Below are 26,069 nucleotides of genomic sequence, written 5' to 3'. Positions count from 1 at the left end.
GCATTTGTAGCGTGTTTCTCAAAACAAAACAAAAAACCTAGAAACCTCGGAACTAACTTGAGCATTGAGTTCTGTACACGTGGTATGATCAATATGTAGGGAGTGTTGCCTCTAAAAAAAGGTATTACCTCTTTCTGGACCCCTGAACCTATATAAACTTTGTGAGTACAAACAATACGGAACCGTAAACACTTCCATGTTGCTTGCATCTGAAACGTGTTAGTGGTCTACTCTAGGTTCATCTTCTACTCCAACGTAATTTGGCACTGCAAAAGTAAGTAATCTGGCAGCAACATTGCGTTGCGTAGGTAGCAGCCGGCACGGACTCTACACGTACACAATAGAAACAGGTCGAGCCGGCCCCGACCCACCCTGTTCCGCCCGCCCGCCCGGTCGCCGCACCACCCACCCCCTCAAACACCGGCGGTGGTCATGCCGCCTCCGCCTCCTCCGCAACCACCACCACCCCCACCACCGCCGCCGCCGTCTTCGCCGCCCCCTCTCAACGCCCACCGCCACCCGCTCCCGCCCGCGCCGTCGCCGCCCACCTCCCTCCTCCTCGCACCAGGCCCCTCCCCGTCCCGCGCCCTCGCGCTCCTCTTCCCGGACGCCTCCGCGCGCCTCTTCGCCGCCCTCCCCTCCCCCACCTCCCCCTCCCCGGCCCCCACCCCCGTCCCCTCCCCGCTCGCCGCCGCGGCCTGCTTCGTGCTCCTCCTCCCCTCCTCCCACCTCCTCTTCCTCTCCGCGCACCCGGGCCCCGCCTCCCCCGCCGTCCACCTCCGCGCCTACGCCCTCGCCGCCGGCCGCTTCGCGCCCGCCCCGCTCGCCTTCAGGCGCCAAGCCTCGCCCGCCGCCCTGCCCCTCCCCGGCCTCCCCTTCGGCCTCGGCGTCCGCCTCGCCGCCGGGGTCAACGCCGTTGCGCTGCTCTCCCTCGCCGCCCGCCAGATCTGGCTGCTCGCGCCCAGGATGGCCGCCGACGGGCGCACGCTTCAGCTGCACAAGTGCGCCGTCGTCGAGCTCGAGTCGGCGCGGCCGGTCTACGCCATGCAGGTCGCCATGGCCAAGCTGCTGCTCGGCGAGGCTGGCGGCGTGCGCGTGTTCCCGCTCACAAGTTTGATGAAGGGTGGGAGGGAGAGGAAGGAGGGTGCCGGGGCTTTAGCAAGGAAGAGCTTGCACAAGAAGAACGGGATTCTCAATGGCTTGGTTGTGCCGGTTGGGCGTGGTGCTGACGCCCGAGATGCTGCTTCCGGTTGTGAGTATTTCACGCTTTCCATTAAGCTTTTGATTCTATTATCAACTGATCCTGTTTTATAACCCTGAAAATCCAAGCACAGCTAGGCACCATTAGGTTTATGCTTACAATGGTCAAGTAATTAGGTTATCAGCTATGTCTACTGCTCAATGGTGTGTCAAAATTTCTGTAATCAGTTCACATTATATTTCTGTACTGCATCCTAATTTGTTAGTTGGATCAGCCCCAGACAACATACAAGATAATTTTGCTTCTAACTTTCTTGTGTCCATAGGTATTGGTAGCTGCTTACGCACATTGCATACCATATATTTACTGGGACGGTGTAGATGTAAATTGCAGATAAATATACCACATTGGTAACCACCACTTCCAATTTATAGTAGAAAGTAGAAATATGGCAGTCTTTTGATACCACTAGCCTCCCAAAGGACCCCTTGTCCAAATGATGCGCTGTGTGGGAATGATCACTATGACCTATTTCAAATGTATAGCATTCTTAGATAATTCCATAGCAATTCATATCTTATTTCTTTCAGACATGCTAACTTGCAAACTTGTAGAATCATGCAATGGTACTGCTACCAGAGTATAGTTGTACTCTTACAGTCTTTCTATGGACAAGGTCTATGACTCTTGGTACTGCTTTTATCTGCATTTTTGCGAAACCAATTAATATGTTTCCAAATCTATTCTTTCAGGCAAGCTTACAACCTTGAGGGTGAAACAGAGTTCAGGGAGCTATTCCTCTATCTTTTTGACCTTTAACCAAGTGGATCATAACTCACAAGGTGGTGTAAATTTGACAAAATCAGTTAAAGCTGTGTCAATCCAACCTTTTTCCAAGGAGAAGTTTTTGGTACTTGATTCAGCTGGAGTTTTGCATGTCTTCAGTCATGAATTGGCCTCAGAAGCTACCAAAACGTACTCTTTGGATTGCGCCCTGAAGGTCCAATCGTTCGCTGTTTTCCCAAGTAGCTCTACGAGTGAGTGTTCGTATTGTCGTTGTTATTTTCGCATTGTGGTGGTTTACTTAATTAATAAATGTGTTCAGAGTGTTTGTGCAGAGACACAAATTCTTTGGGTTTCAGATGGTGCGCATTCCATACACATGGTGTCAACATTGCCAGCATTGGATGTTGAGTCCCCTAAAAGTGACAATGGTGATTGTGATGAGGAAAGAGAGTTAGCAACCATTAAGCTCTCAGGTTTGCAGCGTTGACCTAGTTCTTTTCGTTCTCGCTAATTATTTTAGTTCTGACTAATAAATATGCATATAATATCAATTATTAAAATTGCAGATTTATAGCTTATTCACTTGTGCAACTGTATTTTAAGGTTATGCAATCATTGCAAAACACATCTAATTATTTTTTCTCTGGATGAACAAATGTTATTGTTATTAGTTGTGCTGTTGCTCAACATCACAAGGTAATTCCAAACCTTGGAATACTGAGCTACTTTTGGAACAACAACAACATTATGTATTAGTTCATGTACTTGTTCTTTGCATCATTATATGTTTAACCTCAGAAGTTTATTCACAGTACTTCAAAAACAGTGATTGTTCAAAAGAGTAGCATTTCCTATTATTCAGTTTTTAGATTTGCCGTTTTTCAAATCTTCCCAGGGACGAAGGAAGTAAGTTCATTTGGTTTAGGTAGTCGTTAATACTTTATAGCAGGTGGATCATAACCCTATTTTCCTGGGGATTAACTTCTGTCATCCTGCAGCTATTGAAGCCATATTTACTAGTGAAAAGGTTCAGGACATTGTATCTATCTCCAAGGATTCTGTGCTTATCCTTGGCCAAGGTATAATATAGTGATGTGCCTTGAAGCTGCACATTCTAGATTCCCATAAATCTCTTGATACGTTGGTTTTGTTTCACTTATATTCAAATGTTCCTAACATCATACATGTTTTTTTCAGGCAACATGTTTTTATATGGAACTGCTTGAATATGGCTTTTTAATATATGCGTGGTAAACCTATCTGAAAACTTCTTGTCATTTCCATTTTCACATTCATCGGTTTAGTCTGAACGCAGTTTTTTTGTTTGATATCAGGTGGAGACACAGCTGTTGTTTAGATCATGAATTTGCAGTTTTGGATGGTTTTTTGGCTAATGACAGGGTGCGTTCCGTGTAAAATAGCCACCTTTCTCTATCGCTTGTAAGGCCATTTGCGTGTGTTGCTCTCTACTAATGCTTTGCCCTTTTCTTCCAAGTGCAGTGTTTGTTGATCCTGAAGATGTACTTGTTCACCTGTTTTTTTGGAAGTCATGAACATCATTAGTATTTAATTGCATTAAGCAGAAGAAAAACTCATGACTTGGATGGCAGCCAGCAAGAGCTGAAGAGTGCAGGCCATTCCGTATCATCTCAACTATCTGAAAGCAACATTGCAGAACTCTGAGCCATCATTCAGCATAGCTCATCGATAAGTGAGGCCAGATCATGCAATGGATGGATTATAACTGGCTGCTCTGCATTCACATTTCCAGCCAGGACAGCAACATTTCTGGTTGCTATTGCTGCAGGAAGGGTTGGCTGCATCCCTGTGTGCAGGTTCAGCTGTCGTGGAATGTGCATCACCGCCAAGCGGGTTGGTTATGAAACTGCTCTCAACTGGTGGCGGACTAGGAAGTTGATCCTACTGCAGGAGACTGGACTGTGCCTTGGAGCTGAGTGTGGTGTTTACTTTCTTGTAATTGCCAAGCTCTGGGCACCTCAGAAACCAATAATGACTGTAGCAGTAGTCCTGTAAGGCCAGGCGTAAACTAGATGGACTGCTAAAGTCTTCCATTGTTACGGTCTAAGCTTGCTACAGTTTGCTATTATTTCTTCAACTGAAAATGGAAACCCAGTTATTTGTTTCTTTTTCTTGGTCGTTGTGATGTTTGCTCAGTTAAGAGTTCAAATGCACATACAGAGCACATGAAGCACCAGACTTTCTGTTTAAATAAAGAGAAGTGGCAAAAAAAATTGAACACGGGGTCCAATAACGAGAAATTTCAAAAAACTCCTAAATTTTATTTGGCACGATCTATTTATTCATAATTTTTTTGTTAAATGGTAATTTATAGTCTAGGCCGTGCACCTGTATATTTTTGCTCCCTGTAAATTTTGTGTGTGTTGATCTCATATTTTTTCAGAATTTTCTGAGCTTTCTTTTAGCTTTTTTCTTAAAGACGGCCTCTACATCATTTGATACACACGAACTTAGAATTTTCTGAGCTGTAGGATGAGGTTTCTGAATTCTAATTCAGACCGAGTTCCATGTAGCTCGGGATAAACGTTTCTTTGGGCACATTTGGTAGCTGGCTCACATTGGGGTTTTTACCTACATCTAGAGGAACATTTAGTTCAGCCGTTTCTAGCGGGTTTATCCCGTTCTCGGGCCTCTTTCACGCACACTCTTTCAAATCAACACAAACATAGTTCGAAACAAAATAAGCTGTACACGAAAAAGATGCGAGTCGATGATACCAACTAATTCCCACAATCGGTTTCAAGTTTCGTCGGTCGTAAATCGTCAATTTTGTATGCAGTTTTAAACGAATTTTGCCAAATTTAACCGTTTGAAATTTCCTTTGAGGAGTAGATTTACCTCACCATTCCGCATGACTTTCATGTTGACAGGTTTTTGTTTCGGTGTACATACACTGATAGATAAATGACTCACAAGTATACTGTAATCTGTACATATGTGTGAGTAAGGTTTGGACTACTTTTGCTCAACTTCTTGCTCGCCATTGGTGATGACAGATGAGAAGTGAGAGGTGATAATCCATGGTGGTGTTCGTCTTCGTGGTCGGCGACATGGTGATGCTTGTGACCGGCGTGACCAACGGTGTCATGGTGGTGTTCGTCTTCGTGGTCGGCGACGTGCCCATGCTTGTGACCAGCGTGACCGACGATGTCCTGGTGGTGTTCGTCTTCGTGGTCGATGACATGGTGATGCTTGTGACCGGCGTGACCAACGGTGTCATGGTGGTGTTCGTCTTCGTGGCGACGTGCCCATGCTTGTGACCAGCGTGACCGGCGATGTCTTGGTGGTGTTCGTCTTCGTGGTCGGCGACATGGTGATGCTTGTGACCGGCGTCACCGATGGTGTCATGGTGGTGTTCGTCTTCGTGGTCGGCGACATGGTGATGCTTGTGACCGGCGTCACCGACGGTGTCATGGTGGTGTTCGTCTTCGTGGTCGGCGACGTGCCCATGCTTGTGACCTGCGTCACCGACGGTGTCCTGGTGGTGTTCGTCTTCGTGGTCGGCGACATGGTGATGCTTGTGACCGGCGTCACCGACGGTGTCATGGTGGTGTTCGTCTTCGTGGTCGGTGACGTGCCCATGCTTGTGACCAGCGTGATCGGCGATGTCCTGGTGGTGTTCGTCTTCGTGGTCGGCGACATGGTGATGCTTGTGACCGGCGTGACCGACGGTGTCATGGTGGTGTTCATCTTCGTGGTCGGCGACGTGCCCATTCTTGTGACCGGCGTGACCAGCGGTGTCCTGGTGGTGTTCGTCTTCGTGGTCGGCGACATGGTGATGCTTGTGACCGGCGTGACCGGCGGTGTCCCGGTGGTGTTCGTCTTCGTGGTCGGCGACATGGTGATGCTTGTGACCGGAGTCACCGACGGTGTCATGGTGGTGTTCGTCTTCGTGGTCGGCGACGTGGTGATACTTTTGACCGGGGTGACCGGCGGTGCCATCGCCGACTTGCCGAAGCTTGTGACCGGCGGTGCCATGGTGGTCTTGTGATAGGTGAGGTAAGGTCACCATGTTGCCATATAGGTGAGGCTAGGAAAACCATGCGACCAACCAATCAAAGTGTCACTTGGGTGCCACCCGATGCAAGCTCGTCCGGAACGAGATGGGAGTCCCATCTCACTGGTGTAGTGAGCCATAAATCACATGCAACTTACCAAACGCGCCCTTTGTGTTGCTTTTGTGCATCCCTGTTTGAAGTTGGCGTTTCTTTGTGTTGCTTTTGTGCATCCGTGTTTGAAGTTGCAGCGGAAAGCCCACTTTCATCGCCTCAAGGTTTCCTGGTTCAGAGCATCTCTCCAGTCGCGTCCTCCAAAGGTTTTTTGGGGCGCGCCGGTCAATTTTTCTTTCCCAATCGCGCCTCCTTCCGTCCGGCGCTCCGAGCCGTCCCCGGTCCATAGAGGACGCTCCGGGCGCGCCGGACACAACGAGGCAGGGAGTGGCGGGCCCCATGCGTCATTGACACATAAAAATTTCACCCCTCTCGCCACATCGCGCCTCTCCCGCCACAACCCACCCTCCAGCCGCACATTTCTGGCCTCCCAAAATATTTTCACCGCCTCTCCCACCAATTCATTTCTCCCTCCCGCCGCCACTACTCTCTCCCTCACGCCGCCGCTACCCTCTCCCATCCATGACGCCGCCGACATACCCCAAAAAAGTGGCCAAGAAAGCGGCCACCAAGCCATCGGGCAAGGAGGCAGCGACGAATGGGCCAAAAGCGCCCTTCGCGAAGCCACGGAAGGCGTCGGCAGCGAGGACGAAGCCGAAAGGCTGGACCGACAGAAGGTGGGAGCAAGACTGCAATGCGGTGCAAGCTGTCGATGGTGGAGCGGAGGGGATGGCAGTTGGTGGAGCATGAGAAGAAATCGGAGGCGGCGCGTGCGCAGAAGAAGGCCGCTCTGGCCGCGTGTCTTGCTGCTTCCAACGCGGGCCCATGGAGTATATCGGCCATCGTGTACATTCCGGGAGTGGCGTCCCCGTTGACACCCGATTTCTTCAGCGAGGGCGCATCGGTGACTCCCGGGTGCGTGAAACCTAACTTGTCGCCGCGGTACGAGGATGCGCAACTGCATGGCGGCTTCAACCCCAACGCCGTGTTCTACTCCCCAACGTACGATCTGCCGCAACGTCAGCTAGGCCCCGGTGCGGACGGCACTGCCTTCACAGGCCGCAGGGGTCCGCTCGAATTCAAGGGCGCCAGCGGTTCGTTCTTGGAGGAGGAGGCAGCGCGCGAGGAGGAGGAGGGAGAGGACGAGGGGGTGGAGGACGAGGATGACGCTGAAGAAGAGGACGACGACGAAGAGGATGACAAGGACGAGGATGCCGCAGAGGATGTAGAGGATCTCATGGAGATTGACACGGCCGGCGTGAGGAAGAAGAAGACGGCCTCGGGCTCACGAGGCCCCAAGTGGAAGGTTCTAGAAGATCAATGCCTCTGCGAGGCGTGGTTGACAGTGAGCCATGACTCGGTCATCGGCGCCAACCAAAAGCACAGGAAGTACTGGGCGAGGAGCAAGGCAGAGTTCGATGAATGCAAGCTAGTCGACAAGGATTGCCACACGATGGCAATGAAGAGGAGCCAAAAGAAAATGTCAACGCACTGGGCCATCATCTAGGCGTCGGTGAACATATCCATGAGTACCATACCAAACTCGAGAACAGAGCCGACAACGGTATCAGCATCTGCATCAGCGGTATCGGCATCTGCATCGGCATCAGCGACGGAGCAGGCAGACCGGGCAGAGCACAACGAGGTCGTCGTGTTCAACGGGCCTATGTCGACTCAGGTGCGCCGTTGGCATCGCCAAGCCTCTTCTTCTAATTTATGTTCAATTTGCACCACCTAATATGATCGCGCGTCCCCATACTTTAATCACGACGATTTCGATAGAAACGATCTATTTTAAATGTAAATTATTTGAATTTATGTTTTGGGTAGCGTCTAGGCAGCGACTGTCAAACACGAAGCGCAAACGATTACTCCGACTCCGTTCGGGAGGCAGGTGGAGATGCTGTCAGGCACTGGGGCGTCGGGCAGCCCTCTATGCGGTTCCCCTGTAACTCGATTCCGTCCCAACTCCCAACCAAGTAGGCAAACGTGCCTGCCTTTCCTCTGCCTCCGTCCGCGCCCGGGCGGGAGCTACTGCGCTCCCGGCGACGAGTCCCCCCCCCCTACCCCCCGACGCCGCGTTCTGCCACCACCGTCGAAGTAAGTCCCCTTTCCGCGCTGTAGCAGATGCGCGCCTTCCATTCTTGCCGCATGATACCAGTGCTTTCTAGTCGTACCGAATTGAGACGGAGCTGCGCAAATGGGCGGATAATACCTAGGTTTAACGTTTGGTGTCATTATCTTTGCAGGCCCTTATTGTTCGGATTCAGTTCTGTAATGGGGCTCCAAATTTCCCGGGTCACGGAAATGATGTTGGTACAGAAGCAATTGGGTGCTTCGTTTTCTCCCATTACGTCTTGCGGTGATTGCAGGGTGAATGCTTCCTTTTTTCCCAATGCTTATTTGTCATATTGTTTATTCTGGTGACAACAAATGAGAAAGACTAATTAGATTTTTATCACGCGTTAGCCCCATTACAAAAGCAAACAAGCCCTGAAACACTTAAAAACATCTGGCAACTCACATGTAAGCCCTGAATAAGTTGTTAGATGAACCATTTGTACAGTTCCCCACCACTATGACACATGGTAGTAGTATGATACTCCCTCTGTGCGGATATAATCGACGCAGAGTCAAGGCTAGCTAGTACATGATGTATGCATGTGCCGCGTCAATTAAACAAGAACGGAGGTAGTACATTATGTCGTTGTTCTTGGCTCAAGAAGTAGACGATTTGACCATCCGTTACTGAGAATAAGTTATATAAGTGATGCATTTAGACGATTCTATTTGTACTACATAAGTGGCGTATTATTCTTCTCGTCGTTATCTCAAGAAGTAGATGATCTTCTGTCTCTCTACATCATCTTCATCTGAGAGCAGTAATCTGCCTTTATCTTGTTCAACTTCACTACCACCGTGTGCATTGGGGTTCTTTCATCAGGTATTGTTGATGAGCACTGTAAGCTCAACTCTATTACAGATACAAGGCATGTGTTGAGGCTGATGGACTGCTCTTGCAAGGTGCTATGATTGGCAGCATGACAATCACTCTTGACTTCGGGGTCGACAACATCTATAAGGCTGGATGGAAATGCTTCACTAACCCATTGCCGCAAGCTCAGCTCCCCACCAAACAACGGATCAGTGGGCCTTTTCCTTGTGAAGACCTCCAGCAGCATGATCCCATAGCTGAAGACATCGCTCATCCGTGATGCTTTACCAGCTGATCCATATTCTGCTCGTTTCACATATAAGAACACAATGGAGAATAAGATAAATTCCTTCATTTGGGAAGGTTGATTTGTTGACAAGATATATAGGTAAGTGTAATACCTGGTGCCATGTAGCCAATTGTTCCGGGCATGCCTGTCAATGCAATAGAGTTATTATCTCCCAACAACAACTTGGCTATGCCGAAGTCAGCGACGTGTGCAGTCATGCCTTCATCCAGCAATACATTGCTTGGCTTCAGATCACAATGAAGAACAACCTCAGTGTGCTGGTGGTGAAGATACTCCATTGCCATTGCTACATCTAGCATAATTTCTAGCCTCTTGAGGAATCCAAAACACTGCTGGATGTTCCTGGAGTACAGCCAGCTGTCCAAACTCCCATTTGGCATGTACTGGAGCACCAATGCCTTGAAGTCAAAATTGGAGCATGTGCTAAGTATTCTCACTAGGTTTCGGTGACGAGCCATACGCAGAGCACGACATTCCGTGTCAAAACTCACAGTGGCTCCTTCATGTTGCATGTTGAGTACCTTTACTGCGATAATTGATTCATCATCTAGCTGACCCTTGAAGACTTTGCCAAAGTTCCCAGATCCAATCAGATTGCTCTCACTGAAGTTCTCTGTCGCACCAACAAGCTCATGGAATGATATTAACCGATAGTTGATTATGTTGGACTCGGAGGGAACTGAAATATTTTTGTGCTTCTTGATCTTTTTTCTGATTAGTACGCCCAAGCAGGTAGCTAAAATTGCAAATCCCATGGCTGCAGGAAGTATAATTTTTACCAATGATTTCCGTGATCTATGATTGCTCTGGCAGGGTGAAATGCCTACTCGTGGGAGGCCACAAAGAGCAGTGTTTCCTCTCAAAGACTGGACTGTGATGTTTGAGAAAACTCCACTGTCCGGTATCTGACCACCTAGATTGTTGAAGGAGAGATTCAAGCTAGTGAGGAAGGTCAAATTGGCCAGTGACCTTGGTATGGAACCCTGAAGGGAATTGTATGATAGGTCCATGGTCTCTATGCTGACTAGCTCTCCGAATGAGCTTGGGATTTGTTCATGGAATGAATTGTTTGACAGGTTCAGATAGGTCAGCATCTGGAGCCTTCCCAAGGAATCTGGTATGCCACCAGTCATGAGATTGCTTGAAAGATCCATTTGAGAAATTTGTTTTACTTGGGCAACATCCATAGTCAGTGGGCCACTCAGCATGTTGTATGACAGATCAAGTGTGATGAGCTTTGAAAGGCGCCACAAGCTCAACGGTATGTTTGAGGACAGCGAGTTAAGAGAAGATGTCATGTACTGTAGCTCGCTTAGATTGCCCACACTGCTCGTTATTGAGCCAGCAAAGTTGTTTTTATCAAGATGCAATGTTACTAGGCGTTTTAATCTGGAAATTTCTTCTGGGATGGCACCGGTCATGGTGTTGTTGAAAAGGTTGAGTTCTTGGAGATTTTGCAGTGTACTTATGGATACAGGAATTGCCCCGCTCAGTTGGTTTCCATCGAGATCAATTGTTCTAAGGTTGCTTAGATTTGCAATTGTATCTGGAATGCTCCCTGTTAGGCTGTTAGAACTTGCTATGAAGTACTGGAGCTGTGAACTAAGGTTTCCCAAATAGTCAGGTATGCTTCCTGTAAACGAATTCATTGAAATTCCAAGTGTGGTGAGGTTCTTGCAATTGGAGAGTACATGGAGAAAGTTTAGCTTGCCGCTAAGCTTGTTTCCATTAACATAGAGGCCCGTAAGACTACGGATATTTCCAAACGTGGTTGGGACTGATCCAGTGAAGGAATTGACCGTCAGATCGAGAGTGCTGATGCTTGATATATTACCGATGGATTCAGGAATGGTACCTGTTAGGAGGTTCGTCGAAAAGCTCAAGTAATTGAGGTTTCTCAAATAGCCTATTTCAGGCGGAATCTCTCCTTGCAGCTGGTTGGCACTAAGATCAAGCATGACAAGGTCGGTGAGGTTGCTTAGTTCAACCGGTATCTTACCGACGAGGTTGTTTGCCGCCAGTATGATGGTAGAAAGCCGAGGCATTGTTGCCAACCATGCCGGTACAGGACCAGTGAAGTTATTAATGGACAAGGAAAGAGACTCAAGGTTTTTGCATCTGGCCAGTGCCGTCGGGATCCTACCAGTGAAGTGATTCTGTGAAAGACTTAGTTTTTGCAGCATAGGGAGATTAAAGCTCTTGTTGCCAGGGAGGGTACCGAAAAGGTTGTTGTTCGCCAAACCGAAGATTCGGAGCATGGACATGTTGAAGATGGCAGCAGGGACAGTGCCCGTAAGAAGGTTGAGCTCCAGGACTAGGATTTCAAGCTTCGTCAGAGAACCGATCGCTTCAGGTATGCCTCCGGCAAATCTGTTCCGGGCAAGCCATATGACACTCAAATCAGGAGTGTTGTTGAAGAGGCCTTGAGGGATGGTGCCACTCAGGTCATTGGAGTTGAGGCTTATGTACTTGAGCTTGCGCAGCGCGTGCAATTCTGGAGGAACGGCCCTGGAGAGGCCATTGTAGCCGAGGTCAAGATACTCGAGCTGGGCGAGGTTTCCGAGCGCCGAGGGGATGGTACCTGACAGGTGGTTCTCGTTGAGGTCGAGGTGTCTGAGCCGCGCTAGCTGCCCGAGCTCGGCAGGGATTGCACCGGCCAGCCCGGTGCTCTTGAGGTTGAGGTGGGAGATGAAGGAGAGGTTGCCGAGCTCTGGTGGAATGGTGCCGCCGAGCACCACGCCCGGCAGCGATAGCGCGACGACACGCCGCCCACGGGCGTCGCACGAGACGCCAAGCCAGCTGCAGAAGGGCGTTCGCGCATTCCAGCTGCGGCGCAGGATGCCGCGCGGGTCGCGCACGCTGGCCCTGAAGGCGAGCAGCGCCGAGAGGTCGACGTCGGTGGCGTTTGCTGGGTGGGTGAGCGCGGCCGTGCCAGGCAGCACCAGCAGCGACAGGGCCACCATTGTTCGTGCTACGACAAGAGCCATGGCCATAGCCAGGTGCTTGTCCGTGGCTTTTCTGTGTGGCTCCAGGAATGCATGAATTTGGGGCTTTAGAGAAAATCTTTCGGTTGCAGTCTGAAGAAGTCAGTGACGTGTTGGACATTTAGTGCAATTGCCTTCTGAGTTAGTTGTTGGTTATGGAAGCAGGGAACATCAAGTGTATTCGGTGCTTGAGCGGAATGGCGGCCCATGCTCCGTCTACTCGGTTAATGGGTCAGATGCAGTTCACATTTGCATACGTTCTCAGTGTTTGACATCACTCAAGTCCAGCCAGCCTGCGGTGAATGCCATTGCGGCAGCATGACCAGGCAAATGGAGATACCGGCCTTGCGTGCCCTCACCTTCTATGCCATGCGGCATACATACGAGCCACGCGTCCGATCCGTCGCTGCAAAGTTCCAGTTTGGCGTGCATGACTGAATCTAACGCGGCCACACATCAGAAGTCTCCATTCCTGAGGAAAGCAAAAGTCACCGTGCGCAGACTGGTACGCCATGCTGCTGACTAGTAGCTGCTACCTGGAGGATGGTGTAGCCATTTTTGGGAGTTACGGCTTGCTTCGCCAGAGAAGTTTGGCGTGTGCCGTCGTTTTAGACCCACGGTCAGCAAGGCACGACTGTTGTGTGTGTGTCACAAACCGGAAAGTGCTTTTGACACATGAACACCAAGCTTCTAGTTTTTAAAATAAAAAAATAAATATATTGACGAGACTCTAAAAAATCTAAAATTAAATGTGTACAAACATATACATATTTCAAAGGTACGGTAGAAATTTCAGGGGGAAATATGTCGTATTTTGAGCTATAAAAAAGGCAAATTTCTGACAAAAAACTAAGTTTCTCTATCCCTATATACCATCAGTTTTTTTTTTTTGTAGCCCATACAACGCAATCTCAAATGAAACTTTTGCGGGAGTATTCATGACCACGTGTACCAAATGTCCGATGCTCACGTGTACCAAATGCCCTTCCCCTTTTCCTCCTTTTCTTTTCCTTAATTTTTATTTTTAATTTCTTATTTCTGTTTTTGTTGTTTACTTACCTTTTAATTTCGAAACACATAAACATATATATTTCCAAACACATAACACTTTTTGCTAAAGTTATAAACATTTTTATTTTAAACTCGACCAACTAGAAATAGCCGGTCCCAAGCCCAGATAAAGGAGGAACGTTGTGATAGGGTGGCAAACCAACGTAAAAACCAGTCAATCCCAATAGGAAATCATTGAGGCATAAGAGCATCTCCAGTCACATCCCTCAAAAAGCGTCCATCACAACGATTTGGGGTGCTTTTGGAGAGCTCCATACAAAAAGAAATTAAATTCTGGACAAAAAAGATACCCTTGCCCAGCCGCATGCCTCAAACAACGTCTGCATGCATGCTCGGTGGCAGAGGGACCAACCCATTTAGAAAAAAGTAGGTGAGAGAAAGTGTGATGTGGGTGGGGGTAAGAGGATGCCATAAATGAATTAAAATTTCTATTCCACTTCTGCCTATTATTATTGTAAGGTCGAGCTCTATAGTTGCCCCTATTCTGAGAGCCATAGCCATTGTGGTAACCATTGTTTCCTTCATAGAAACCTTCTTGGTAACTGCCAAGCCCTGATCATCAAACCCATCATACATGTGATCATTGAAACGACTAGCTAAACCCGATCCCCGATCCCCGATCCACCACCAGGATGGAAGCGGGATGGCTGACCTTGGTGCGATACTTGTTGCCTTTCTCAAAGCATCTCAACTATCTTCTATCCCTTGTTGATATTTGTGATGTATTTGATGTGTTTGTGGTTGAAGTTCATTAATGTACAATAAGATAAAATTGAGCCTTTGGCCATGTTATTAAGCAAAAAATCTTATTGGTATATTGCATGACTTCGTGTTGGATATCAAGTTCGATTTCCCGTGTATCTATTTTTTTGTGTACATGTTACTTTGTGGATAAACATCTTCGTGATATTGTCCACTTAGAGAAACTTATACACGTAAGAGATGATACATCTCCATTTGATATCTTATTTATTTGTTGTGTGTTGATTGACCATGCTAAGCAATATAATTCATTGAAGACTATGATGATGCTATTTGCTCATCCTTGTAATAGTCTTATAATATGTTTTGTCATGCCTTTCACGTATCCTCTTGGTTGAGCTTCCTAATATTTTGTAGAGCAATCTTATTATGGTTCCTCTTACTATTATGGTTCCCCTTGTCATGCCTTTTATTATGGTTCCTCTTACTTGTAACTCAACCATTTGTTTGTTGCGCGTGTTAAGCTTAATTTTTTTACTATTGCGAATGTTTGTGTTTTAAATGGTAATGAGGGAGTAAGGATTCCATGTTATGCATATTGTATTCAAATGAAACATTCTAATTTATGCATGTATCTTGGGGAGCTTCCCCATTTTATTTAAAGTACATTCTTGCGGTGATCATAAGAGTTTATTTCACTTGGTATCTTTTGCTTTGAATGATATTATGGGAGTGATGATTCCATGTTTGTGCACCCATATTTCCAATGTAAATTATCTATTTTGTGCACAAATCTTGGTGAGCTTCCTAATATTATGTAGAGCAATCTTCTTGATCTTATCATAATATCTATCTTTCATTTGGTTCATTTGATTACTTGCTTCTTTTGGTGAAGCCTTTTGCCTTTGTAATCTTTTTCCAATCTTTGATCTTCGTTATAGTTTGAATCTTTCCGAGTATTCGTTATTGGATACGTGCATTTGATTCCACTCACAATATGAGAAATGCACACTTTATGGAGGAACTCTCACTATATTGACCTCTCTAAATTTTTTTTCGCGCATTTCGGCAATGGATGCCAATGGGGGAGAAGTTTGGAGGGTTAAGGGAATTTGGATAATTAAGGCAATTTGGATAATATCTTTCCTTTGTGTTTAAGCATTTGCCTTTAAGGCTTTGCATCTTGTTGCCTTCTTGGTTGAATATTTAGAGAAAACTCCACTAGGCTTTGATTGCCATTATATGCAATGAAATTCAAGTTCATTCACACCTGCATATACTATGGGGGAATTTTCTCTATGTATTCAACTTGTTGGTTACTTAAATTCCTTCTATAAACCCTCTTAAAGAGATTATCATCAATTACCAAAATGAGGGAGATTGAAAGTGCGTGGAACCCCCATGTGTGGTTTTGGTAATTAATGACAATCCGTATGGACTAATGTTTGCATTAAGTTTTATTTGTAGGATTTGTCCATAGGCAATGCTTGAACCATATGTTGGCTTCAAAGTTGCAATAAGAAGCAAATGAAAAAGATCAAGTGCCAAGTATATCTTGAAGACAAAGATGAAGTGTGCCCTCAAGTGTATCTTCGAGACATCAACATAAGAGCGAAAGAAGAAATGGTGTGCATGTGTGCAAGTTCAAGATGAGCATCTAGAAAAGATCATATGCTTGAAGTTTGCCATCCATATGGTAATCATGAAGAATATCAAGTGACAAGTATGTCTTGAAGAAGAAGATTAAGTGAGCTCTCATGCGTATCTTCAAGACATCAACATAATGAAGAAAGAAGAAATGAGGTGCAAGTTCAAGATGAGCCATCTCGAAGAGATCATGAGCTTGAAGCTTGCCACCCATATGGTGTTCTTGGATATGTGAAGACATGCCCAAAGAAGAGTCTCTCCCATGGGAGTATGGGGGAACAATTTGCAAGAGTGTAATCAAGAAAGGTGTTCCATCTTGAGGTGGACAAGATCGTCATCATCAAACTCAAGTGGAACATGCGCAAGGCAAAGGTATGATCTTGATAGGGTTTATTTCTTACCGGTCTCATGGTGTTAGTTGTGAGACCGGGTTTTAGGATAGATAGCCGTACTTCAAGAGGGGCTCTCAAGTGAGTAATTTCATCGTATCATTCAGAGAGAGAGCTCAAACCTTTGCATCATTAGCGTCATCTTTCTTGGTTCTTATCCATGAGAGGATTTAGATATTGTGGTAATCTCCATGACAAGCTCTAGTTCATCGAAAACGGGTTTTATATGCATTCTCTATTGCATTTTCGATATTGGAGGTTTTACCGGTATGTCCTTTATAGATAGGTCAAACCTTTCATCATTTATTTCTATCCTCCCTTGCTGGACTATGATGGTTACCTTCATGATCTTGTAGACCTTGTTACTAGCTTCGAAGCGAGCCCAAGATCATCAAAATCGGAGTCGGGATTCTCAAGTTATGGTCTTTCTCGTGTTGTTGTTACTGCCAGTTTTCTCCAGGCCGAATATTTCGGGGCCGGATTATCTGCAAATATCCGGCCCACGAAAAAACGTCTAAGGACTTTTGGGTGCGAGCCCCTGTATAGACCTCGGATTTTTGGCCGGATTTTTCATGTCGGGGGCAGGATAATCCGGCCTGGGAAGCCCCAAACGGTCAGATTTTGTTGGGAGGGGTATTTAAGACCCCCTTCTTCCTCCTTGGGCTAATAGCTCTTCCCCATCTCTCCCCTCCATTGTTGACCTTCAAAGCTTGCCCTAGTTCTTGATTCCTCCCATGATTTTTGCATATTCTTGAGGGAAAAGAGAGAGGAGATCTACATCTTCACCAATCAAATCCCTCTCACCCTCTCTTTGTGAGGGAACCACCTAGATCTAGATCTTGGAGAAACTTGGAGTTCTTTGTGAATTTTCTTTGTTCTTCCTCTCTTATTCCCCCAATAGCTTTTGTAGCTTTGGTGGAATTTTAGAGTGAGGGACTTCCATTGCATTTGGTGCATTGGTTTAAGCTTTCCACGGTGATTCGTGGAAGTAAAAGTGAGGAGCTTATTACTCTTGGGTTCTTGGAACCCTAGACGGCTTTGAGGCCTTTGTGGTGAATTGTTGGGAGCCTCCAATTAAGTTGTGGATGTGTGCCCCAAGTTTGTGTAAGGCCCGGTTTCCGCCTCGAAGGAAATCCCTTAGTGGAACCGTGACCTAGGCCTTTGTGGCGAAGGTCACTGGAGAATAAGGTGAGGCCTATGTGGCGTTTGGTGTGTGGTGTGACTACCTCATCTTGGGGTGAGGCTTTTGTGGCGTTGGTGTGCATCCAGCAACCACACCTCAAGGTGAGGCCTCTTGTGGCGTTTGGGAGCACTAAGCCACCGCACCTCTCCAATGGAGTTTAGCACTCGCAAGAGTGTGAACTTCGGGTTAAATCATTGTCTCCCGCGTGCCGGGAGCACTAAGCCACCGCTCTTTACTTATGCACTTTACTTTGTGATAGCCTTCATGCTTGAAGATATATATGTTACTATCACATACTTGTTTATCTTGCTTAGGATAAGTTGTTGGGGCACATAGGTGAACCGTAGTATATAGGTTTGGGATTGACAAAGTAAACACTAGTTTTATCCCGCATTTGTTAAGGCCATCTTGAAAAAAGTTTTTAACCGCCTATTCACCCCCTCCCCTCTAGGCGGCATCTGTGTCCTTTCGCCAGGACCTGCCGCCGATCGGCGGAAGAACGCCTTCTTCCAGGATGTCGCCTAGGGTGTTGCCCGAGCGGTCCTTTAACGGCTGCATCTTACTATTTTTCCTATGTGACAAGTAGGTCCCACAAAAGCTAAAAGGTAAGTTCTATAGGACGACAATCACACATGCGATGCTATATGGAGATCACACATCCGAAATGCTGGTATATGTTTTCGCCCTAGTTTTGCACGTCTCAACTATAGCACTTTACTCTCCATCCCCAAATAACTGTCATATAAATTTAGTCAAAAATTCAATTAATTCTAAGTTTGACCAATATATAGAAGGGGATATTAACAATTACAATATTGAATAAATACTTTGAGAAAACATATCTTATGGTGGATCTATAGATATTGATTTGATATTGTAAATCTTCTTATTTTTGTATATATACTTAATCAAACTTAGAAACCGTTGACTTTGTGACTGAAATTATATGCCACCTATTTAAGGACGGAGGACTTACCTCGCAAAATGAAACCATGAGACTAGTACATCATTGCAATTGTTTCATGATACCGTCAATGTCGATCCTGGGTATATAACTGTAAGCATGTTCAATTAGCTGTGGTAATCCAGATGTGGTAGCACGTCATTATTTTCTACAGTAATCTATACCAGACATGTATCATTTTTAGCTGATCTCAGAGAAATATGTTATTGTTCAGTGGTGCTTTTTATTGTGATGAGGAGTGTAACAAGGTGGTCGTCATCCATTGGAAGCAGGTAAGAATTCTCAATTGGCATTATCTTGTCCCGGAAGCAGGTAAAGCCAAACAAAGAATACAAGTTCCAATCAGTGAACTCTCTTACTAATACAAGTTCCAATCAGTGAACTCCCTTACTACTTTGGTAACTGAAAACGGTAATTTGACACGATCTTGTTTAATCTGACAACCACATCATCCATATTGGCATTCTCTCATCAGGTGCAGTTCTTGAGCAACAATGGAGACTAGGTAAGTATGCTGCAGTGGACACTGGATTGTATATTATGCTGCAGTGTACAAGGAGGTACCCAAGGGCACCTCCAATGCCACGACTCATTTGGGCATGCCACGTCCGTTCATGTCCGTGTGCTCGTCTGCCTAACCACCATTGGGATGAAACTCACGTCCAGTGGGTGACACCACGTCGAGGAGGCACACATCCCTCCTTGAAAAATCCTGATCAAAGCATAAGACGCGGCGGTTGAGCTGCCGCCAGCCCACCAAGGCCCTCTTCCAAGCGCACGGCGCCACTGCGAAAAAGAGGCATAGTGCCACCTGAAAGCCGAGTCAGCTGTTTGGGCTGGAGGTAAGCTAGAACCACCCCTGATTACATGTCAATTGTTGGTTTACTGCTTCTTTTTCTTGTAATGAGTAGAGCAGGGTGTTCTTCTTAATTTTATTGAGGAAAAAGATGTTACAAATCTACTCCAAGAATGTAAAAACAACAAAAAAGTTACAAGTTTCACTCCCTTAATTTGCTAGCTTAGAACAGTAATTTGACTTGATCTTGTTTAATCTGTCAACCACATCATCCATTGGCATTCTCTCATCAGGTGCAGTTCTTGAGCAAACTAAGGCCAACTTAACAATGGACATTAGGCAAGTATTCAAGATGGTGGACCTCTCTTCTGATGGATTACTTGTCGGGTTTATGCCATGCCTTAATTCATCTCGCAGTAGGCTACAGTCAGTGACACTTGAGAGTTTGTGAGGGACAGCTCGACTAACCCACTGCCTTAAGCTCAACTCACCAACAAACATTGGATTTGTCGGACTTTTTCTTGTGAAGACCTCAAGGAGAACAATCCCAAAGCTATAAACGTCACTCATCCGTGATGCTTTCCCTGTTGATCCGAACTCTGTTCCGTGCCAAAAGGAAACCGGTGAGCTACATCATATGAAAACGATATGAAACATTTATCAGATTTGTAAGGGAAATTACCTGGAGCCATGTATCCTACAGTGCCGGGCATGCTTGTTAGCACGATAGAGTTGTCATCTCCAAACAGCAGCTTGGAAACTCCAAAATCAGCAACATGTGCAGTCATCTCCATGTCAAGCAAAATATTGCTCGGCTTCAAATCAAAATGAAGGACAACTTCGAAATGCCTGTGATGTAGATACTCCATTGCCATTGCAACATCCAGCATGATTCCAAGCCTCTCTAGAAAACTGATGTGCCGGCCTTCACTTGAATGCAACCAATCACCTAAACTGCCATTGGGCATGTACTCGAGAACAAGTGCTTTGAAGTCAAGGTTAGAGCAAGTGGTAACTATCCTCACCAAGTTCCGGTGACGGGCCATTCGCAGTGCGCGGCACTCTGTGTCAAAGCTGTTTGAAGCTGTTTCGTCTTGCATGTTGAGAACCTTTATTGCAACGATAGACTCATCATCTAGCTGGCCTTTGAACACTTTACCAAAGCCTCCAGCCCCTAGCAGGTTATCATCACTGAAGTTGCTTGTTGCACGGACGAGTTCATGGTATGAGATCAACTGGTAGTTCAGCAAGTCTGTGTCTGAAGATGCTGACATCTTTCCTTGCTTATTCGTCTTTCTTCTGACCATCATGTACACGCAAGCAGCTAAAATAAGAAGTGTCACTACTGCAGGTAATATGACTTGCAGCAGCCGTTGTTTTGACCTGGAGTGTTTTCTGTTAAGGCATGGCGCTATTCCATCTCTCGGAAGGCCACAGAGTGCACTGTTTCCCCTCAATGATTGGAGGGTGATGTTGGAGAACACACCTCCTTCTGGTATCTGCCCATCTAGCTTGTTGAAAGAGAGATTCAAGTTGGCAAGGTAAGTGAGATTGGCCAGGGACTTCGGAATGACACCCGAAAGTGCATTGGAGGATAAGTCCAACTCCTCGATGCTAAGTAACTTTCCAAGTGAATCTGGTATTGATCCTTCAAACAAATTGCCACACAGATTCAAATAGGTTATCATCTGTAAGTCGCCGAAGGAAGCTGGGATGCCACCTGACAGCTGGTTGCTTGATATATCCATCATGATAATTGCAGTTAGTTTGCCTACATCAGCAGGGAGGGAACCACTGAAAGAGTTCTGTGACAAATCAAGCTTAGTTAGTTTCTGATTCTGCCATAAACTGGTTGGTATGGCTGAAGACAATAAGTTGTGGGACAGTGTCATGATCTGTATCTGGCTTAGGCTACTGACACTGCTTGGAATGGAGCCACTGAGTCTATTGATATCAAGATGCAACTCTGTTAGGCTTGTTAATCCATTGATTTCTGTTGGGATGGTGCCAGACAAGCTATTGTTGGAAAGGTCGAGTCCTTGGAGATTACTCATTGTAGCAATTGATGTGGGGATAGTCCCATTCAACTGGTTTCCACTGAGAGACAGAATCAATAAGTTGGTAAGGTTGGCCAATGTGCTGGGGATGGTGCCGGTGATCCTGTTGTTATCTACTCTAAAAGTTTCGAGGACTGTGCTAAGGTTTCCAATGTAGGATGGTAGCCTCCCGGTGAATCTGTTGTCTGCAATACCAATTATTTTCAGGCTCCTGCATTTTAAGAACATGTACAAGAAGTCGAGGTTCCCACTGAGGTTGTTCCCATCGAGCCAGATGGCACGAAGATTGAGCAAACTCCCAAATGAAGGTGGCACTGATCCAGTCAAACTGTTCCCAAAAAAATCTATTTTAGTGAGGTTAGAAAGATAACCTATGGACTTAGGAATGGAACCTGTTATTTGGTTGTTTGCAAAGCTTATAAACCTCAGGTTTCTCAACTGTCCATACTCTGGTGGGATCCCTCCCTCAAGCTCATTCTCGCTGAGGTCTAAACCAAGAAGCCTAGTACAGTTGCTCAGTTCCACAGGGATCTCTCCAGTAAGGCCATTGGTTGACAAGTAAATTATGGTGAGGTTGGGCATTGTTGCTAACCATGATGGCACAGGACCAGTGAAATTATTCACTTCAAGGGAGAGCTGAGCAAGGTTCTGACATGCCGAAAGACCAGGCGGGATAGGTCCATCAAAATGATTTTGACCGAGAAAGAAAAATTCCAGCATAGGGAGATTGAAGCTCTCATTTCCAGGAATCTGACCTGAGAGGTTGTTCCTTGTCATACTTATGGCTTGCAACTGGGACATATTGAAGATAGCTGGAGGAATGGGTCCTGAAAGAAGATTGACTTCCAGGACTAGCGACTCAAGCTTCAACAAGGAGCCGATGCTTGCAGGAATTGCTCCTGTCAGCCGGTTCGACCCAAGACGTACTATACCCAAATTGGGTGTGTTGTTGAACAGGCCATATGGTATTGACCCACTCAAGTCATTGTTTGACAATGTTAGCAATTGAAGGCTGTTCAGATTTTGGAACTCGTGTGGGATCCCTCCGAAGAGGTTGTTGCTACCAAGATAAAGAGCCTCGAGCCTAGTGAGGTTGCCAAGGGTGGAGGGGATGGTACCTGACAAACTGTTGTATGAAAGGACAAGATTTTGGAGCCAAGGCAGCCCACCAAGCTCACTCGGCACAGGGCCTTCAAGGCTAGTGTTGCTAAGGACAAGGCTGGAGAGGAAGGAGAGGTTGCCGAGCTGCGGAGCGATGCTACCCTGAAGCGGCACGCTGTCGAACTCTAGGCCGGTGATACGCTGTCCACGGCGGTCGCATGAAACCCCAACCCACGAGCAAGGGGATGCGGTGGCGGTCCAGTTGCTGGCGAGGATGCCGAGAGGGTCCTTGACCTGTGCTTTGAAGGCGAGCAGAGCGGCGAGGTCTGTGGTGTTGGATTGCTGTTGCCGGGTGGGTGCCAGCCGTGCGGCGGCACATGGCATCAGTAACACGAGGAGCACCACCATGCGGGTGCAGACGAGAGTCATAGTGGTGAAGAACTGAACGTTGGTAAAGGTAATGTGGGACGTGCAGTGTGCTGGTTTTATATGGAGTTGTGGACGTGCAATCAGTAGGCTCAAGTGGCTGATAACTGAAGGGAGAATAAACCCTCACTACAAGTTGCGCCCTATTTTGGATGTTGCATGGTTAAATAGTCAACAAGTTGCATACCGTACAGTAGTACTCGTGGAAAATGGGAGGAAGCGCCATACGACCTTCTCATATGCAGCTGGTTGCACACGGCTGGTTCTTGGATCTTGGAAGTTAGAAATCAGAAATGCCAAAGCTCTTTCGTTTACCAGGTCCAGGTACCTGAATCGGAGGGAATCACATAATACATATAATTTGAGAACAATCGTTCAGCCTTTCGTCATCTAGATGCATGGAGTCAATCCTGACCGTTGGAGACGTGGGGCGAATTCTGATTCGCATGCATTGTCACATCATTTTTCGCAGGATATTTAGGTTCACTAGACTGCGCAAGTTTACGTTATCGACGATGGTCAGATTGTAGGTTGATGGTAGTATAGCTTTTCTGGCTTCCTGGATTCTCTCTTTGGTTGCTTTTTATAAACGACTTATATATGAGTAGTCATTCACGTCTTACAGTATTTTTTTTTTCTGGACAATGAAGAAAAGAGACTTTAGGCAAGTGGTTCTGGTAGCTCAGCTGGTTAGAGCAAAACAAGCAACGGATTGAGCAATTAGGCGAAAGCTGTCGCGCGTTAGCGCATCCGTTTTCTTGCTGTACTGCAAATCCTTATTTTCTTGTTTCAAGTGGGAAGAGCAAGGGGGTGGAAAACTATTCTTCTAGAATTGTTCCGGGTCAACATTATATATGGACGTGGTTACTTCTAGATTTGATGTATGTGTGTGTGCGCGCGTGTATGTGTGTGAACCCATGCATTTCATTCATACCAACATGGCATGACCTTTCACCTAGTGCCTTGGACATTGACAACGGAGTTGGAGTGCCACCAAGCTTTAACGGCGACAAATAGCTCACCAGAAATCTCCTAGATCCCTCAATAGATGGGCATGGTTTATCATGTGTTAATTCATTATTCATGTGTTAATTCATTATTATTGTGGTTATGCCAAATCCGCTATAGTGTCATCATCGTGCATGCTCGTTGCATCGTCGGTATGGCATTGAGTAGCTGGAGTAACCACTCTTTTCCTGTAGGCTTGATTAGTGCATCTGCTGGCAGATCCCATTCTTCTCTCATTGCAAGCCAAAGAGTGTGTGCACCCTGGCCACTCTTTGGATCTGCCACTGATGGGAGGCTCCTGATCCTCTTCCTCCATGGCTCCATCCCCTATCTTTCTCCGAGCCTCCTTGCTGTTGTTGGGCAAAGTAAGTGAGGCTAACGAGCTATGGCAGGGCTCTGGGTGGGTTCGTAGCAATTTGTGCAACTACGACCGTGTGGCAGAGAGGCAGCGGGCGGTGATTGTCACGATGGTGACATTGAAGGCAGTATGGACATGAAGGGCACAACAATGACTGAACAATAGTGTATGGTGAGAACTTTACGTCTGGTCTTTATTGATTATACCTAGGAATGGCGTTGCTTCCATAGTGTTCCTTGTGACACTGCTTGTAGATAGCTCAAACTTGCTCAAACTTGATTTTCAAGGTGGAAACCCCCATGATCTAGCCTTTAGGGTGTGGTGAAGGTGATGTCTACACATCGTTGTGTGTTGTGAAGGGCGCTATTGGATGTTTTTTTATTGCACACATTTGGTTGTTTTCCTTCTTTTCTAATAATTTTTCCATGTGCACCATCGATGTCCCGGCTGATTCTTGGCAATATGTTGTTGAAATGGATGGATGAACCTGATATCGGCTTTGTTGGGTTTAGTCCCGCATCGGTTGTAGGAGGAACTCAAGGGCGACTTATAAGGCTAAAGGTGCCCCATAACATGCTAGTCTTTTGGGGGGAGTGGGCCAGTAAGTTCGGGTAGGTCTTTTGGTTGGGCTGGGTTGGAGGACCGACACACTCATGTAGCGGGCCCTTGATGCATATGGGTAGCAAACACTGTGAAATCGACATGGGATATTGCGATAACAAACGCTACAATTGTTATCAGATCCTAGGTGTCCGGATGCAAACTGCATGTGTACTCATGGTAGTCGGGCATAGTAGATAGGCTAAAAAAACTATGTTAAGCCGGTCCATGTGACTGATGTGAGATTTGTTGGGTTTAGTGCCTGTTTGTTTGGGCTGCAGCTGAACGAAAAGCAGCTGGAGCTGGTAAGATCTGAGAAGCAGCTGGAGCTGGATGGCTGGTCAAATGTAAAATTGCTGTTTGGCAAACTACATCCAGCTCTGGTCAAATGTAAAATTGTTGTTTGCCAAACTGCATCCAGGACTGTTGGTAGACTGGTCAAATGTAAAATAGAAAATAATAACAAAAATATTATTTTTCCTTATTATTTAATAATAAAACTATTATTTTCCTTATTATTTAATAATAAAAAATATTATTTTCCTTATTATTTTCTATTTAAAAAGATTTTACTATAAAAATATAAATTAACTAAGAATCTGAATTTTTTCCTCAAGATGCAATTTTTTTTCTCGATTTGTAAGCGAGAAGCCACGGGAAGCTGCAGGAAGTACCCCAGGACGTGCTTATGGGCTTCAAGTGTAAATGTGAGAAGCGCTTGTAGAAGCCCATGTCTAGAAGTTAGGTGTTTGGCTGGGCTTGTGCTTTTAAAGACCCAAAAGCAGTAAAAGCTCAAGCTCCAGCCCAAACAAACAAGGCCTAAGTTTCACATCGGTTATGGGAACAGACCATGATCGACTTACAAGGCTTAGGGCATCCCTTGATTTCTCGGGTTGCCTTATTTCAGAATAGGTTGTGAATGCTACTTGGTGGACCATATATAAAGGAAAGGGGTGATTTTTTTCCTTTACGGCAATAAAAGTTGATTCCCTTGCTTATAATTATGGATCGATTACGTGATTTAACATATTTAAGAGTGGTTATGGGAGAGAGGTTCCAAGACCCGATATATGTCCGTGTTGGTCTCTGGTTGATCTAGCTTGGGGCGCCAAAGTGATCATGCAACGGACCCATGAGCATGTGTGTCATAAACGGTGTAAAGTGAACCCGGGATTGCGACAACAACCGAAAATTTACTACGACAAGCTATGCATCTTGGAGGTGATAATTAGCTTACTACTGCCTTCCCGAAATATTATCCTTTTCAAGAACACACAAGCTGTGTTTCCTCTATATTAAGGCAGTGCCTTCCTTGAAACATGATATGGGTTGTATCTCGATGAAGGGATATTCATAGACATCTAAGAAGATCTCTAGTCGCATCCCCCAAACAACGTCCGACA

At 46.1% G+C, this 26,069-nt stretch overlaps 3 protein-coding genes across 7 annotated transcripts; 1 reads left to right on the top strand and 2 right to left on the bottom strand.

Moving 5' to 3' along the window:
* The first annotated feature begins 397 nt into the window (after nt 1-397).
* On the top strand, nt 398-4,131 carry LOC127343449 (uncharacterized). Of its 5 annotated transcripts, none has more exons than XM_071828347.1 (7): nt 403-1,249; nt 1,954-2,238; nt 2,320-2,460; nt 2,986-3,066; nt 3,185-3,237; nt 3,322-3,388; nt 3,488-4,131. In XM_071828347.1, exons 1-5 carry the CDS (start codon nt 433-435, stop codon nt 3,211-3,213), a joined length of 1,353 nt encoding a protein of 450 aa, XP_071684448.1. In that variant the 5' UTR covers nt 403-432; the 3' UTR covers nt 3,214-3,237; nt 3,322-3,388; nt 3,488-4,131. The 5 variants fall into 5 exon arrangements, with proteins under 5 accessions (XP_071684452.1, XP_071684450.1, XP_071684449.1 ...); XM_051369584.2 differs by having other exon boundaries at nt 406-1,252; XM_071828349.1 differs by lacking the exons at nt 3,185-3,237; nt 3,322-3,388; nt 3,488-4,131 and having other exon boundaries at nt 400-1,252; nt 2,307-2,460.
* Nucleotides 4,132-8,993: 4,862 nt separating this feature from the next.
* On the bottom strand, nt 8,994-12,438 carry LOC127343448 (uncharacterized). The gene is made up of 2 exons (XM_051369583.2): nt 9,472-12,438; nt 8,994-9,373 (listed from the first exon to the last, which is right to left on the bottom strand). Exons 1-2 carry the CDS (start codon nt 12,371-12,373, stop codon nt 8,994-8,996), a joined length of 3,282 nt encoding a protein of 1,093 aa, XP_051225543.1. The 5' UTR covers nt 12,374-12,438.
* Nucleotides 12,439-19,287: 6,849 nt separating this feature from the next.
* On the bottom strand, nt 19,288-22,710 carry LOC127343447 (uncharacterized). The gene is made up of 2 exons (XM_051369582.1): nt 19,799-22,710; nt 19,288-19,715 (listed from the first exon to the last, which is right to left on the bottom strand). The coding sequence occupies exons 1-2, from the start codon at nt 22,701-22,703 to the stop codon at nt 19,327-19,329; spliced, it is 3,294 nt and encodes a 1,097-aa protein (XP_051225542.1). The 5' UTR covers nt 22,704-22,710; the 3' UTR covers nt 19,288-19,326.
* Nucleotides 22,711-26,069: the final 3,359 nt, after the last annotated feature.

This window comes from Lolium perenne, chromosome 3 (genome assembly GCF_019359855.2).
Source record: "Lolium perenne isolate Kyuss_39 chromosome 3, Kyuss_2.0, whole genome shotgun sequence".
Taxonomy (NCBI): domain Eukaryota; kingdom Viridiplantae; phylum Streptophyta; class Magnoliopsida; order Poales; family Poaceae; genus Lolium; species Lolium perenne.
The sequence above is the reverse complement of the archived record's forward strand: the minus strand, read 5'-3'. Positions and strand labels throughout refer to the sequence as shown.